This window comes from Paroedura picta, chromosome 4 (assembly GCF_049243985.1).
Source record: "Paroedura picta isolate Pp20150507F chromosome 4, Ppicta_v3.0, whole genome shotgun sequence".
Lineage (NCBI taxonomy): Eukaryota > Metazoa > Chordata > Lepidosauria > Squamata > Gekkonidae > Paroedura > Paroedura picta.
In genome coordinates this window covers 105,675,332-105,691,040 of record NC_135372.1, presented here as the reverse complement: position 1 = coordinate 105,691,040, position 15,709 = coordinate 105,675,332, and the positions used below count along the sequence as shown (strand labels likewise).

Sequence of the window (15,709 nt, the reverse complement as noted above, 5' to 3'; positions counted from 1 at the left end):
AAATGATAATGGTCATGACATCCGTTTGTCCCGCTCCTGCCCATGACAGTAGATAAGAAAGAAGTCAGCTGTGGCTGAGGTGGCGGCAGCTGAGGACTGAGCAGGGTGAAAGATGGGTGGCGGAAGTGGTGGTTGGCCAGGGCCAGTTTTGAGCCCTGCTCACTGCACCAGCACCACTGCTGCCACCCCCAGACACTGCACCTATTTGTCATCTCTGCGCACCTGGCCTTCACCCAAGGCTGAACACCCAGCTGTCCTCTGGCCTTCAGACTGGGATGAAGGAGTTTTCTGTGGGGGCGGGGCTAGGCATGGAAGGTGGATGGCAGCAACATGAGCAGGGCTCAGCACCAGACCTGCCCTGCCACCACTGCACCCCTTCATCTTCTAGCTGTCCCAGCCTCTGACAAAGTCAAGGTCCCCGGTCTCTTGCTGGCTTCATGCCCAGACAAGGGGGCCAGGGCCAGGGCTGAGGCCAAGCACAAAAGACAGGAGGCAGCAGCATGAGTGGGGCTGTGCCCATTATGTGGAATGTGTTTCCACATAATGGGCAAGAATCCACTTGTCAATTTTTTTCCTGTAGCAGTATGCCACTTTTATGAGTCTTCTGGTGCAGGGTAACAGAGTTGGGCTTGCTAAATTCCCATGCTTTGGTAACTTGGGGTTGTAGCAATCACAAAACATACTGTATTATTATTATATATTTGGTCTAGAGAAGAGAAGGAATAATAGAATCTCCTTACTATTTCTTTAGACATACCCCCACTGTTGATAATAATATGCTTTTCCTCAATATAAAATACACACTCCATACGAGACTGCCTTTTTTGCTACATGTCCTTTTCTCAACCTAAAACATGGTATTGTTCAAGATTTTAAAACAAAATAAAAAATGGGTCATTTGTGACTAAAAGGTCAGTGGGCTTGCCTCTAGTCTGATATACAATAAATGCAATAAATAATTATAATTATATAGGCTTTTCATCTTTTTTGGAAATTTATTTATTCTTTACATTTTAATACCACCCACCCTTGCAGCTCAGGGCAGTTAACAGGGAACATGAAAACCATGTACAACGTGAATTCAGGAACTGCCTCAATCATCATCAACAACAATATTATTATTGAATATTTAGTTTTTCACTGTTTTAGCAATTAACATTTAAACAATAATCCTGCAGACTGGACAGACCGGGAAGGGGGGTCTATAGGGCCCAATAGATGTTGTCGGTTTCACTGGCTTCAACCAAATGTTTGGCAGAAGAGCCAAGAGTGGTTTAAAGATTCATAGAGCCCATAGCACGAGAGCCAGTTTAAGAACTGGTGGGGCTTTAGTAAAGTATAATTGTGGCAGGACTGGAGAAGAAGGGCCCCCCACAGTGGAAAGGGCTGTCACTCTAAGGAGTGTCCTTAGAGAGGGGGAAAGAGGGGGAGGCTACATCCCTGATCTATAGAGGGGAGGCACCGTGTGGACCCCCTGGAAGTGTGGGGCCCATAGCACTTGCTAGATGGATAAACAGGCCCTGGGAAGAGCTCTATTTTGCAGCCCCTGCAGAACTGTGCTAGCATCATCAGACTTTAGCTATATTTTTTGTCTTGTTTTGCAATCATTTGCTTGGCTTACTCTATCAAATCATCTGTAATTACTGCTCTTCTGGGACTCTTATGCAATATGCCTGATCTCTGTCTAAAGAACAGCATTAGGGATGCCAACCTCCAGGTGGCACTTGGAAACCACCCACTATATCAATTGATCTCCACATGATCAAGATCAGTTCCCCTGGAGAAAATGCCTGCTTTGGATGGTAGAGTCTATTGAATTATAACCTGCTAAGGTCCCTCCCTTCCCCAAACCCCACCCTCCCCAGGCTCCACCCCCCCAAACCTCCAAGTGTTTTGAAACCAGAGCTAACAATCTTAACAACATGATGCCAATTATGATGTCTGAACTGTGAAACATGATTAGTGGGTGGTCCTCCACAGCTGCATCCTGAGCTAGACAGACTTTGGAACTTACCCTACTTCACCATTCCATAATGACTTTATAGCAAACAGTCAAAATACAGTAAAAGTATTTTGCCATCATGTTTCCTGTTAGGCCTTCCACGTAGGCTAACAAAGGTGCAGTGGATTAGAAGCTTATTCTGTCTTCAGTTAAATCCTGCCATTTTAATCTCCTACTGGGACCATAAGCTGCAAGACTCTTCCCCATTCTACTGCCTTTCTATTTTTGTTCTGAACTCTTCATGTCCCTTTTGGGATCCCATCACAAGACTCTTTTCCCATTGGCTTGTGGAGGATTTAGCAGCTTACTTAAATGTCAGAGGTGTCTTTGAAGAGACTTTTGCAATTTTAAAACTCCTTCAACCAGTGTGAAATATTCTCAGGAAGGAAGCTTTTATCATCTCCCAGGCATTCATGATACTTAGCTAGCTTTACTTTTTGGAGATTTACCACTTTGTCTTTGCTGTACAGTTCATACAACACACATTTGAAATTCAAAGAGAACTCTTCTAGAAGACATAAACAGTTCTTCGGATACGGGCCCATCTTTGCGGCTTTAAAATGGGGAACATGGATGGAAAGGCCGTGGAGGAACTGAGTGCTACAGAGTGCCACCAATGGTACAAGAAGTTCATGACAGAGTGTCCCTCAGGTCAGCTTACCCTACATGAATTCAAACAGTTTTTTGGCTTGAAAAACCTGAGCCCATCATCAAATCAGTATATTGAACAAATGTTTGAGACATTTGACTTTAACAAGGTGAGTATTCAATCTTTTTAAAATCAGATATCTGTAGGTATGCATAGTTAAATAACATACATACATAAACCACATATTTTCTACTTTGTACATGTATGTCAATTGTTTGTGAAAACTGGCTACAAACATGATTGAAAGGGCAGCATTTCCTCAGCACTGGATTTTATTCTTTTCCAGCTGAATGCCAAAGCAGCTGTTCTCTTGGTCTTCCTATTTGGCTTTTTCTGTTGTAAAAGACTCTCCTTATGATGTAAATGAAAATGGAATCTTTTAGTAATTTTATCAGAATGGCTTACTGTTGGCTTAGAATGAAAATGCAAAGAATTATCTCACCAGTCCATGAGCCTCACACAATGAGCTCTGGAATAGTATACTATACTGCAAAATTTCTGCAGAAGAAAAAATATTTATTCACTGTTGTTCTTTTTTAATTTTGTTTTTGTTTTCATTCCATTGTTTATAATTATTTCTATCCACTTTTAAAAGATATTCTATATTACCACAGATCACAGTTATTTGCAAAATACTAAAGGAAAACTGGAATTTCTAAAGGCAGTTAACTCCTCTCATATATCAAAAACCTGTAGTTGATATTTCCAAATATTCAAGGACAATGGGAAGTACAAACAGTTCCAGTGCAACCAAAAACACAAACAAACAAAATGACCTGTTCATATCTAAACTATTATTAAATAAAGTATTATGATTGGGAATATTCTTATCATGCAACTCTCATTAAAAAAATTGTACTTGCACCATGGCCTTGGGTGAGCATGCCCACCAAGGAGGAGGCACTGGGGGACAAATGGTGTTTTTATCTGTGCATCTCTAGTGGCTCTCAATACAGGTGCCCTATCTGTGCTTGAGCCCCTTTTTACTATGAATATTCTCTTTTAGCTGGAATGTTGACAATCTTGTGGCTAATTTCTATTTCTGGTCTGCATTTAACATCACAGAATAGGCACAAGATCATAACATGGAAAACAAAGTGGTGGTGGACAGGTTCAGGCCTCACTATGAAGCATTCAGAGCAAAAAAGTGCATAAGAATTATTTTGTAAGTGTAAGATCCTTGTATCAGATCCTGCTTCCTGATAACAAGACTATAAATGTGGAATCTGATGTGCTGACATCAAAGAAGCAGTGCTGACTGTATCCCTGTAACAGCTTTGGGGTTGAGACGTCTTTGGTCATTGCAAAATCCTTTTGAGGGTAATCAAAGGAGCTTCTGGTTTATCTATTGCCTCTAAGAATGGTTCTTTCAGTGGAGGCAAAAGGAGAGAGAATGAATCAAAAACTGAGCAGAGAATTGAATGCTAATTACAAATGTATGGTGTACATTTGGATTTTACGTAGATTTGGACTTCATATTAAACCTCATCACATGATGATATGGTGAGTTCTATACGATAGGTTCTATAGGCCAACTGGGTATTTTCAAAGTTATTTCATATTTAGAAACTGAGGAGGAGACCAGGCGTTTGACAGTAAGAGCTCAGACTCATATCAAATTCGCATTGACTGACACATGTAAAGAAATTACACCATGACACCTGTGAGGGCCATGCTGAGAACCCCCCACATACAGGCTATAGGAGGCATATTCAGTGCAACAAAAGTCTTACTTTAGCTACTTTGTTTTCAAGATGTAGGCACAAAAAACAGCCTTTGCTTACTGCCTTGTCTCATTCACCTTAAGTACCTGAAGTAGGCTTACAGGGGATTAGTGCAAGGCAAAACACTAAAGAGTGAATGTCACCCACAATGAGCTTTTCATAGGTGAACTGGAAACAAATGTAATATATCGTACTATGCCATGGCATGTAAAGAAGATTAGTTTCCCCACAAAATGATGCAGACTGGGCAGGAATATATCTGCATTTTAATTTTTACAATAAAAGCACAGTTAGCATGATTCAGACAAAATTATCACTTTTATGGTCCATAGACTGAAACGGGGGTGGGGGTGGGTAGGTTAAGTTTTGGCTTAAATTTATCACATATCAATAAGTCTTAGGGCAAAACAGGACACTGGGAGACCCATAAAGTGGGCTAAAGTATTTTATTAGTAAATAATAGCACAGGCAGGGGATTTTAGAATAAGATTGAAGCTTTTATGGGATATAAAAGACATCCAAGTTCACCCCTCCCCCATCATTTTCTCTTTACCTTTCCTGAAAGATCCTGTAGCCTCTCCACTTTTCCTGCTCCCTTCTCTTCTTCCCACCTACGAGCCAACCTCCCTTTCAGATTTCTTTCCTTTCCTGCCCCTGGCAGGCACTATCTGGGAAAAGTCTGGTCAAATTCCGCACTGCTTGCTTACAGGCCAGGCTCAGTGAAGTAAGGATCTTAATTTCTCCTGTGTCTGACTCACCACACAATTTTTCTTTTCCTCATCTTGGCAGTCATAATATCCTCACTTTCCCCTGCTTTCTTCTAATCCTTCCTCCCCACTCACCTACATTTTATTTGTCCTCTATCTTTACCTAAATTTATTATTTGTACGACATTTAAACCATGCATTTCTCCACCATAGGGACCCAAAGCAGCTTATATAATTCTTTTCCATTTTATATTCATAACAACCTGTGAAACAGGTTAAACTGAGAGTGTGTAACTGGCCATAGGGCATCCATGGTAGAGAAGGGATTTGAATCTGGGTCTCCCAGATCCTAGTGTAGAATCCTGGGTATCCCATGGAAATCATGTGGTATTAAGTCAATTTCCCAGTGGTTGTTCCTGAGCCTGGACCTGATGAATCCACCTTCAAGGGCTGAAACAGCACTGGAAAGGACCATGCTCCCTCCACTTACGATTTACTCCAACAAACCAAGGCTTGAACTGGCAATATGGTTACCTAGAAACCCCCACAGTGACAACTGTAGAGGGCACCTTTTTTAAGGTATAGGAGCTGTTTCTGTTATTTGGGGCTTTAAAAACTCCCTTCATGGTTTTTGTTTTTGTTTGCTTGCCTGCTTTTTTTTATAAGGTTTCAGAATTTTTCTGCAAACCTGGGGCTTTTCTTGTGTTTGTGCAAAGATCTGTCTTGTCTGTTCATGACTATACTCCTAATATAAATATCCACAGATTTATTCATGTTGGTAGTTAGATATATTAGCAATCCCCATACTCATTTCCTGCCTCGGAAAGGCACCTCCAGAACTATTTGTCCCTTGGAACAAATCACAGTTCTATAAGAGAACTGGAATTCCTGTGTAGATGAAGATCTCAAGCAAATTGTTATCATCTCCTACCAACTAGTCAGAACTGAACACTTCTAAGGATCAAACTAGACTAGACTACCCAGCATTAGGATCAAACCAGATGACATGTCTGGAAATTTATGAATGGATCTCCAGTGAATTTTTATGGCTAAATGGCAACCATGGGAGCCCCAATTTGAAATGGGGTACTGGTACAAGTGACAAAGGTTTAATCTTCCTCCATGTCATTTTCCTGAGTTCAAAAATCCCCCTTCCTCACCTATTTACCCTCATGCTAGAAATCGGAATTCCAGTAACCCCAAACTGATCCCTGGGCTCTGTATATCAGCGGCTAATGTATAACACCAGTTCAGTGGCCCTACTCATTCTTATGAGTTTAGCCCTATTAATGTTCTTAGATCAGTTTATACGAAATTTATTTAAATCAAAATATTTGGGGTTTAAAAGATCCACATATGACATTTAGTTATTTATTATATTTATACACTGTCCTCCCCTGAGGCTCAATGTGTTCAGGGTGTCTTCCAATTAAAAAGAAAGAGTTCCTGAATTTGGAAATGAATCCAGCCTGTCTCTAGGACACAAATAATTTGTAGTGCTACTTAAGAAAGGTCTCTGTACTGTTTATTGTATAGACAGTACTTTGTCACCCTGTACAATAAATATGTGCTCATGTTCACATCAAAGGCAACTATAGGTATCAGATTAGTATTATTTAGTAGGATACACAATTTGCTGTTGGCTTTAAAAAAATCAGAAATATTGGGTGGCTACAAGAGTTTTGTTTTTAAAATAGCATTTCTCTAATGGTAATTTCTTTGCAGATTTTTCTATAGAATTTCCATTAATATATGTTACAAGCTTGTGTGCAATGTCTGATTATTGACACTGATATTACATTTTATTTATTCTTGTAATCCAGTATATTAGATGTTCATAATAAGTACTGAATAATTTCCAGTGACCAGTCTCCCTCTCTTTGTATATATACATATTTGATGTGCACTGAATTAATATAACAAAATGAGGAGTTCTTGGAAAATACTTATAACTTTCCAGTTATTATTAATTATATTTGCATGTCACCATCCTGGCCTGCCATTCATAATATTCATCAGGATACTCATTAAACATTGTCCCATGTGCAGCAGTTTTGAGCATCTTTACCGAAGTAAGTCCCACAGTTCTATGGAACATATGCTTGGCAGGTATGCTACCAAAAACCTCATAATTAGGGGGCAAACCAGACAAGACACAAGAAAATCATTTTTCTGCCCTCAAATGGTCCCAGAACTGTAATTTGCTCCACTGGAGTAAACCTATTAGTTCTTTGAATTGTCAGTTTTCACCAGTGGAGGAAATAGCAGGTCAGAAGGCCTATTAGAGGTTGGAAACAGAGCATAACAGGAAACAGGAAACTGCCTGATATCACAGCTCTGATCCAAACTGGGGGATCCTGCCTCTATTTAGATAAAGCAATTCATTTGTGAACTAAGAATCCATGAGTGTGATGTTGAATCACTCTGTTTTGTCTTATGAACTCTCTTGATTAATTTAACAAATCACTAGGATTGGGAGATTATGGAAATCTTTAAGTCAGGCTAGAAAGCAAACACCAGCAAGAAAACCAGCTATATCTGTATTCTTCTATGACCATAATGGGTGCACTTAAAAACCATTTCTACCATGCTTTTGGCCTAATGACATCCATGGTATATAAACCATACAGCTGGGTAAAGGGTTGTATAATTCAGTTAGATCGGAACCCAAAGCTTGTTTGACACCCATAGATGGGCTTCTCCACTGGTGGAAGAGAAAAGTTTGCTGTTCCTCCAATCCATTCCCCCCATCACTCATAGTGCTATTTCTTAGGGTTCTTGACCCTCCTCAGTAGTAGCTTTTCAGGAGTTGCCATGGGTGGCAATGGGAGGGGGAGGCAGGGATACTGTATTCGATGAGCAGAGCACCACCCACTGTGCTTTCACTTCATTTAACCCATAATTATGAGCTAAATTATTAGGGAAATTATAAGAAGCCTGATTTAGAGGCCAGATCAGGCCATAAGAATTAATTGAAATGACAATGGTTGAAATGAGTGGGGGATAAAATAATATTTCCTCAGTCTGGTTTCACCTGCCTTATGATTAAACTTTTGCACTCTTCTCCACTGTTATTTGTAGTAATTTTAATTATGTTCATCATGGTAGAAACTGCCATTAAGTTGTGATCATTTTATGACTACCCTGTAGTGTTTTCAAGATGAGAGATGTTTCAGTGGTGGTTTCCCATTGCCTGCCTCCAGTATGGAACCATAGATTCCTCACATGAAATCAGCACAGAAACTCAAGGAAAGCTGAGGTTCAGTCTGGAGATAGCTTTATTCAAAATCAAATGTATAGGATATCACATTGGCATATGTTTATGAGCATATGCCAATGTGGTATCCTATACATTTGAGTTTGAAAAAAGCTATCTCCAGACTGAGCCTCAGGTTTCCTTGAGTTTCTGTACTGCCTACAGTGTGAGGCAATTTTATTAGCACAATGTTTAGTGAGACAATAAATTCAGCTTCCTACTCATGATATAGCAATAATCCTTCTCTTTACCATTCGGATTGAGTGCTGTCCCAGATCTGTTAATCTTCAAGTCTGGCCAAAGCAAAAGCTTCTATTTTTGAACAGGAAGTTCCATTTGTGGGATAAGTAAGATTAAGGGTAGACATTGAAAGACACAAGTATGGCTTACAGATTTAAATATCTATAAGTAAATTCTGTTGATTTAAAGGAAATGTGGTAAACATGCTTCTGAAGTGACATGAAATAAGATTTTGTACTTCAGTTTAGATTCCTTGCCAAAAAGTACCCAGGCCAGTCTTGACTGCAAGTGAACTGAGATCCCAGGAGCTATTCTAGGCCTTTGGGGTACCCTGTGTGATCACTGACCATTTAAATTGACCAGTAGACCTCATACCATATCAAAAAGATATTTTTTTAAAAAAAATCTTGCATTTTAAATGTGGTTTGTTATGTGGCATAAAGGCTGTGGTTTAATCAACACCTTGAAAGACACCTTGAACATGCAGAATAGTTTTTCTTTGACTCTGATCCTGATGAATAAATCAGCAGACAGGAAATCCAGGCTGATAATTAGGTTCAACTAAGTTAAAACCTAATCTGGGTTTTGTGCCTATAGAATAAAGCAGATTAGCTCTTTTGATCCTGAGGGAAATAGGTTAAGTCAATGTGGGAGCATGTTTTAGAGGAATTTTCATTTGCTTTCAGACTGTAGTATCTAAAATACAGTAATGTGGAGACAGAAAAATCCAGATTTGCGGATCTAAATTTTTAACAGTACAGCTATCTCAAGAAAAGTATGAGACCAGCTTTTCTGCTGCTGAAACACAGGGAAAGGGTTCTTTCTAACCACCCTAAAAAGCTGTACTAAGACACATAGGATCTGGAGCATGAACAAAAGCCATGTGGGATGGGCGCAGTAAGAAAGCTGGCTGTTTTCAACCCATGGTTTGAGCAGGATGTCTCAAAATCTGTAAATAGGTGGAAATAGACTTGGGTTTTATAATACATGCAAATCCATGCAGCCTCTTCAAAAGTACCTTAAAGGACCTGGACACACATGAAGCTCCTTAAATAATATACATATACTGAACATATATGTGTGTGAGAAAACAAAAAATAAATACAAGGACAAAGTGAAAACCATTCAATCTCAAAGGAAAAATGATCTCCAGTGGATTTTTTTTTTTTTAGGAAAGACCATGTGTACAAAAAGAATACTGACTATTTTGTATATTTTTACAGTTTTCTTCTTTTGCATAATATTAACAGCCAGTGGGCAATAGGTCTATCAGTGACTAAAGAGAATCTCCACCTTTAGAGGCAGTGAACCTCTGAATACCAGTGCCAGTAGACAATATCAGAGGAACGCCTCACCCTATTTGCTCAGTTGTTGGGCCTCCAGCGGAACTGGTCAGCCATTGTTTAGGACAGATTGCTGAACTAAATGGACCAGTAGCCTGATCCAGTAGGACTCTTCTTATGTTCTTACGTTTGCAAGCCCCATCAGGGACCACCTATATGGGCCTGATTTGCTTTGTGTTCAGGATTGCTTCAAAGGATTCTAAATGGGACTGGATGGAATTAAGATCAAGCACAAGAAATCCTATGGACTACTGTTATTTTTTAATTAATTGTCATTGAAAAAAGTATATCTGTTCAAAAGCCAGATTAGGTTTTTATATAGTCAGACTTTGTGACCAGCCTGGATTTCCAATAAGTTGATTTATTTATGAGGATCAAAATCACAGACAAAGCATATTTAAGAGATGGAAAGCATTCATCTTGGAACTACTAGTTGCCAGCTTAAGAGACAGTAAGGAGAAAAGGCTCCTAGAATGTGGAGGTGATCATACGAATATCTGAGACAGTGACATTTATTGATTCATTAAGACTTCTATACTACCCTCCCAGAAATTCAGCTCAGTAATTAGTGTAGGGATATGAATATACTAACAGTAAAGTCCATTATATAAAACTTACAACAGCCATGGGGCTGTCAAAATCAGCTGTAATGTGGGAATGGACAGTTTCTTTAAACTCTCCTGGACCTGAATGTTCCAAAGCCTCCAGGTGTGTGTGTGGCTCTGCCTGGAGGCTTTGGAATGTTTAACATGTTGTCAGAAGTTCACACAATCAATTATGTAATAAGATTTTCTTTAAATATAGTGATGAGTAGGGAAAACATTCTGAAATTTTATTGGCAGATGTGATATCCCAGTTGGCTGTCTCTTTTAATACATTGCAAAGGAACTCCGACATGGAATACACTGAAATATTTGCACTCATTTCCGATACATAAGCCAGAATATGAACGCTCACCATGCCAAATAGTTCTTTCACAGTGGCTTCACCACCTTAGCCCTTTGCATGAATCTACTGCAGAAAGATTGCATGTATGATTGGAAAGACCTACCTTCAGTTAATTTTCCTAATCTCTTTTGTAACAATGGACAGATTAATACATCTGTCCAGCCTTACCACAGGACTTGATACTATTCTTGACCTGGAAATAGTGAGATATTCCTTTATCAGTGGGAACTATGCATATCAAACTGGATCCAATTACTTCCTTCTGCAAAGTAAAGAGTCATGCTTCAGTGAATCCTGCATCCATAGATAACATTTCCTATGGAGAATATCTGCTTCCCCTAGAACAAAACTCTTCACTTAGCAGAAGGCATCTTCACAAATCCAATTATTAAACAAAAGTTAAAGATGTGTGGAGATAGGACTGATGACTTTTTATGTGAACAGATTATTGCTAGTGAATGCATTTTGGCAAGTGTAAATTTGATTCCCACTGAATATTTTATAATAATATGTACTATCTGCCCATATGCTGAGTTCATCTGTCTAGCAATTCCAAGATATATAATATCAAAGACAATGACACCGTCACACATCTAATATGCTGCTTTTTGTATTTCAATAGGATGGTTATATTGATTTTATGGAGTACGTGGCAGCCTTAAGCCTAGTTCTGAAGGGGAAAGTGGAACAGAAGCTAAAGTGGTACTTCAAACTCTATGATGTGGATGGAAATGGCTGTATTGACAGGGATGAGTTATTAAACATAATCAAAGTAAGTCATTTTCCTTTCCGCAATAAATTACGATTACTAAAAATATTCAGTAGATATGCAGTTGCTTTGATTGTTTTCATATATTGTCATATAAGTACATATGATTATCTTACGCTGTATGTACCATAAAAGACCAATATGGAACCAAATGCAGATGAGAGAATGGCTGCAACTATCCTTTTACATATACATTATAACGAGATCTACAAAAACATATGAAAACCCTTGAAACTGGAAAGTCTTTGATGGCCAGCACTAAACAAAGCCTTTTAGTATATTGATACAATTACTTTCTTAGCTGGTTACTTCTGTATCAACACACTTTGGTCATGCATTAGGCAATGTATTAGAATTGCTCATAATATGTACCCACTGTACATGAGCAGATAGTAACACTGTGATGAAATGCACATAGTGCTGTTATATAATTGTATATCTACAGTGTGTTAAATTTAGTGACTGGCCTCTGCTAAGTAAGAAATCCTTCACTTGGACAAAGAAGTCCAGTTCTTCCTTGAATGGAAGGTTCTTCACTTACAACATTTTGCACAATATATTATTATAGTGCACTGTTATACATTTACAATTGGCAGCATATAACTATAATCACGCAAAAGTTCATTACATCAGTCCCACTCAAGACACACAGATCTCCTCCACTCCTATCTGAAGCCTACTGCAACAAGAAAAACATGGTGCAGAACTTTGGTGGAAAGAGGTCTGCAGATTGCCCTTCATCTGAGATAAGAGTTTCTGCCACCTCCCACTCCACCAAAAATAATGGTCATGGACACCAAATGGAATTTCTAACATTTAAGTAAGCGAGTCCATGATGAAAAAGATCTAGAAGAAAAATAACTTGTTATTGTGGTGGCACTTTATGTACTATATGGGATTATTTTAGCATGATTTTTAAATCTCAAAGGCAGAAATGAGTTTATAGTTCTCAATGGGAAATTTAGGACTTCAAATTTAAATAAGCTTAAAGTTGAAAAAATATTATTTAGCTAGTGTTGTCAAATATCTAAGTCTGAGTCTTCTGCTCATTCAGTCTTTTCTATCTCACATTTCCTACAGGCAATTCGCACTATTAATCCATGTCAAGAAATAATGTCAGCTGAAGATTTCACAAACATGGTGTTTGATAAAATTGATATCAATGGAGATGGTAAGAACCTCTCTACACATCTTGAGATGTTTTATTAAATGAGCAAACCCAAATATTTTGGACAGAACATGCCAATGGATCATTACAGGAGTCCTGTGTGCAGGTTGTAAATTGATATGAGTTTATTTGAGAGTAATGCAGCACAATAAGGGCACCGGATGCTCAGATAATTGGCATGTGCAGGGCCATGAAAAGACTGTTGGATTTAAAGGAAGGTGCAAGGGTGTGAGATCTGGAAATCATGAGCCTTTTAAAACATTTATTTAGCTAGTCAAGGAAAAGAAATGAATCAGGATTTATATATTAAAGAGATTTCAGGTGACACACAACTTTGTGATTTAATAGTTCAAGAAGAAGAGCTGGTTTTTATACCCGGCTTTTCACTGCCTAATGGAGTCTCGAAACGGGTTACAATCACCTTCCCTTCCTCTCCCTACCATAGTCATTCTCTGAGGTAGGTGGGGCTGAGAGAGCTCTGACTGTTCTCTGAGAACAGCACTCTCAGGACTGTGACGAGCCCAAGGTCACCCAGATGACTGCATATGGAGGAGCGGGGAATCAAACCCGGCTCACCAGATTAGAAACCACCACTGTTAACCACTACACCAAGTTTTGAATCTATTAATTTTTATCCCCTCCTACCTCCAAAGGGTTCAGTGTATTTTGTTCTCCTGTTTTCCATTTTATCTGCACAACAGTCCAATGAGGTAGGACAGGCAGGGTGTGTAAGTGGATGAACGTCTCTCCAATGTCACTGAGGCTGTTCACTAAACTGTGCTGGATCTCAGTAAATGTAAAGAAATGCAAAGTACAGTTCAAAGGAGAGTAGAAAATGAATTCAAGTTAGAAATTATAAGGATCCCTAACCATTACAATGATTAACTATTTTGATAGTCTATATAAGGAACTTGTGGTTCTCTTTTCTTTTCAAGTGAAACCAACGTGTATGCGTTCATATTTAAAAAATGATTGAAGGCAGAAATGTTAGCAATGCATAAATAGTTGGATGGATTTCTGTGTCCACATTACTCAGGAGATCAAATCCCATTCATTAATTCAGGCTGTACATAAAATAGACCCTTTTGTTTGTCTTTTTATAGGTGAGCTGTCTCTGGAGGAGTTCATGGAGGGTGTCCAGAAAGATGAGCTTCTACTTAGTATCCTCACCCGTAGTCTGGACCTGACACACATTGTACGAATGATCAAGAATGATGGGAAAAACCCTAATGAAGAAGGCGGGTCAGCAGGAGCTGCAAAATAGATAGGAACAGGCTAGGGGAAGAGTTTGTTTTTTTTAAATATGTTGTTTTTTAAAATAAAAATGAAAATTAAAAAAATGTAATATTACATAAAGAAATATTCAGGGACACAAATGAGACAGCAGTCCAGAGGACTCTGTTTTATAACATCACCTTAAAGAGTACACACTTTAAGTGTTTCTGTGTAATCAGAGACATCAAAGTCTATTGTCAATATGTAGAATTATAATTACTAACATTAAAAAATCTTCAGAGTTGCCTAAGAAATCGAGGCAACTGCTGGTGCTTTTGCTGGAGAGAAGAGTTAACGTGTAAAGGGAAGAAGATACTTAGCTGGAAGATCCCGCTCTTAAGGTTGCCAACTCTGCGTTGGAAAAATCCAGGAGGTTTTGGGGGTAGAAGCCGGGGAGAGTGGGGACACCAGCAGTGTATAATGCCACAGAACCCACCCTCAAAGCAACCATTTGATCTCTGTCTTCTAGAGGTCAGCTGTAATTTTGGGAGCTCTCTAGACCCATCTGGAGGTTGGCAACCCTACCCCACAATACATTTAGGCAGGGAAGCCCACTACACAGAGGTAACTTCTTGAATGGTGCCACAAGAATCCCTGTGCCATCTGACTGCCTCTGAAAGCTGATGGGTGTTTGAGGGGAATGGTGCTTGATAAACATGATATCAATGGAGATGGTAAGAATCTCTCTGTTTGTGGGGAGGAATTCAAATTATCTGGCAGGGAACAAGTACCATGGAAACTGAAAGGTCATTAAAATGTTGCAAAGTGGCCACCAGTTCCTCTTAGCTGCAGTAGAACCTAATAACATAAAAAAATTGCTTCCACTGCTTGGAAGTCTAGTTCAAACCAACAAACAAAAACTGATCTCAGGTATGTGATGTAGGACACTGGGAGGACTTCCTGCCTGCTAGACTTGATCTATAGGGAGAACAGATTCACACATCTTTTCATTGGCAACTGCATAATCAATGCATACTATTTGGCTTCAAATTAAGAAACACAAAATAGTTAGTATTGTATATGTTACTGAACCAGTTTCTGACAATTTAGGATTATAGAGTTTTCCACTGCTCTGCCTAGTGCAGACAGTTGCATAATATAAAACTGCACATTTTTTCACAGCAAAAAAAAAGTTTAGTACATTAAACACAATATTATTCCTACACTTTAAAAAAGGAAGATATGACATAATCAATATGTAGATTTTTTTGAAACTGGAACACAATTGAGAGTTTCCATACTTATTTGAAGCACACTGGCAGTAATGGCAGACTGCAGGCACACAGAGAAAATCCTAACTTCTGAAAACAAAAATTCACCAGGAATTTGTTCTCCCTCTATAGGCTCTTATCATGGCCTTACTATCTTTAGGTACACAATGCAGGTTTGTCTTCAAACTGGATATAATAAGAAGCTCTTTAAAGATGGATTTTAGTAAAGGAGATTTTTTACAAAGAAAGATAACCGCTTACATAGGGATGTTAAACACTTGACATAATGATTCCCCTTCTTGTTCTGCATAACATACCATTTTCAAATGTACATCTGTGTGGTCAAGACACTGCGCCCTAAATCTCAACATTTCCTTTAAAATATTAAGGACTAAATCTGTATTTATTGAAAGAAAT

The 15,709-nt window shown here is 38.8% G+C and overlaps 1 protein-coding gene across 1 annotated transcript; it reads left to right on the top strand.

The window, feature by feature from the left end:
• Positions 1 to 2,472: 2,472 nt before the first annotated feature.
• GUCA1A (guanylate cyclase activator 1A) lies at positions 2,473 to 14,164 on the top strand. The gene is made up of 4 exons (XM_077336339.1): positions 2,473 to 2,760; positions 11,492 to 11,641; positions 12,719 to 12,809; positions 13,910 to 14,164. Exons 1-4 carry the CDS (start codon positions 2,563 to 2,565, stop codon positions 14,068 to 14,070), a joined length of 600 nt encoding a protein of 199 aa, XP_077192454.1. The 5' UTR covers positions 2,473 to 2,562; the 3' UTR covers positions 14,071 to 14,164.
• The last annotated feature ends 1,545 nt before the right edge of the window (positions 14,165 to 15,709 follow it).

Bases quoted from the DNA above. Each gene is read 5' to 3' on its own strand.
- GUCA1A (XM_077336339.1), top strand. From the start codon at position 2,563: ATGGGGAACATGGATGGAAAGGCCGTGGAGGAACTGAGTGCTACAGAG. The intron at 2,761-11,491 runs GTGAGTATTCAA...GTATTTCAATAG, and splicing joins AGACATTTGACTTTAACAAG to GATGGTTATATTGATTTTAT. The intron at 12,810-13,909 runs GTAAGAACCTCT...GTCTTTTTATAG, and splicing joins AATTGATATCAATGGAGATG to GTGAGCTGTCTCTGGAGGAG.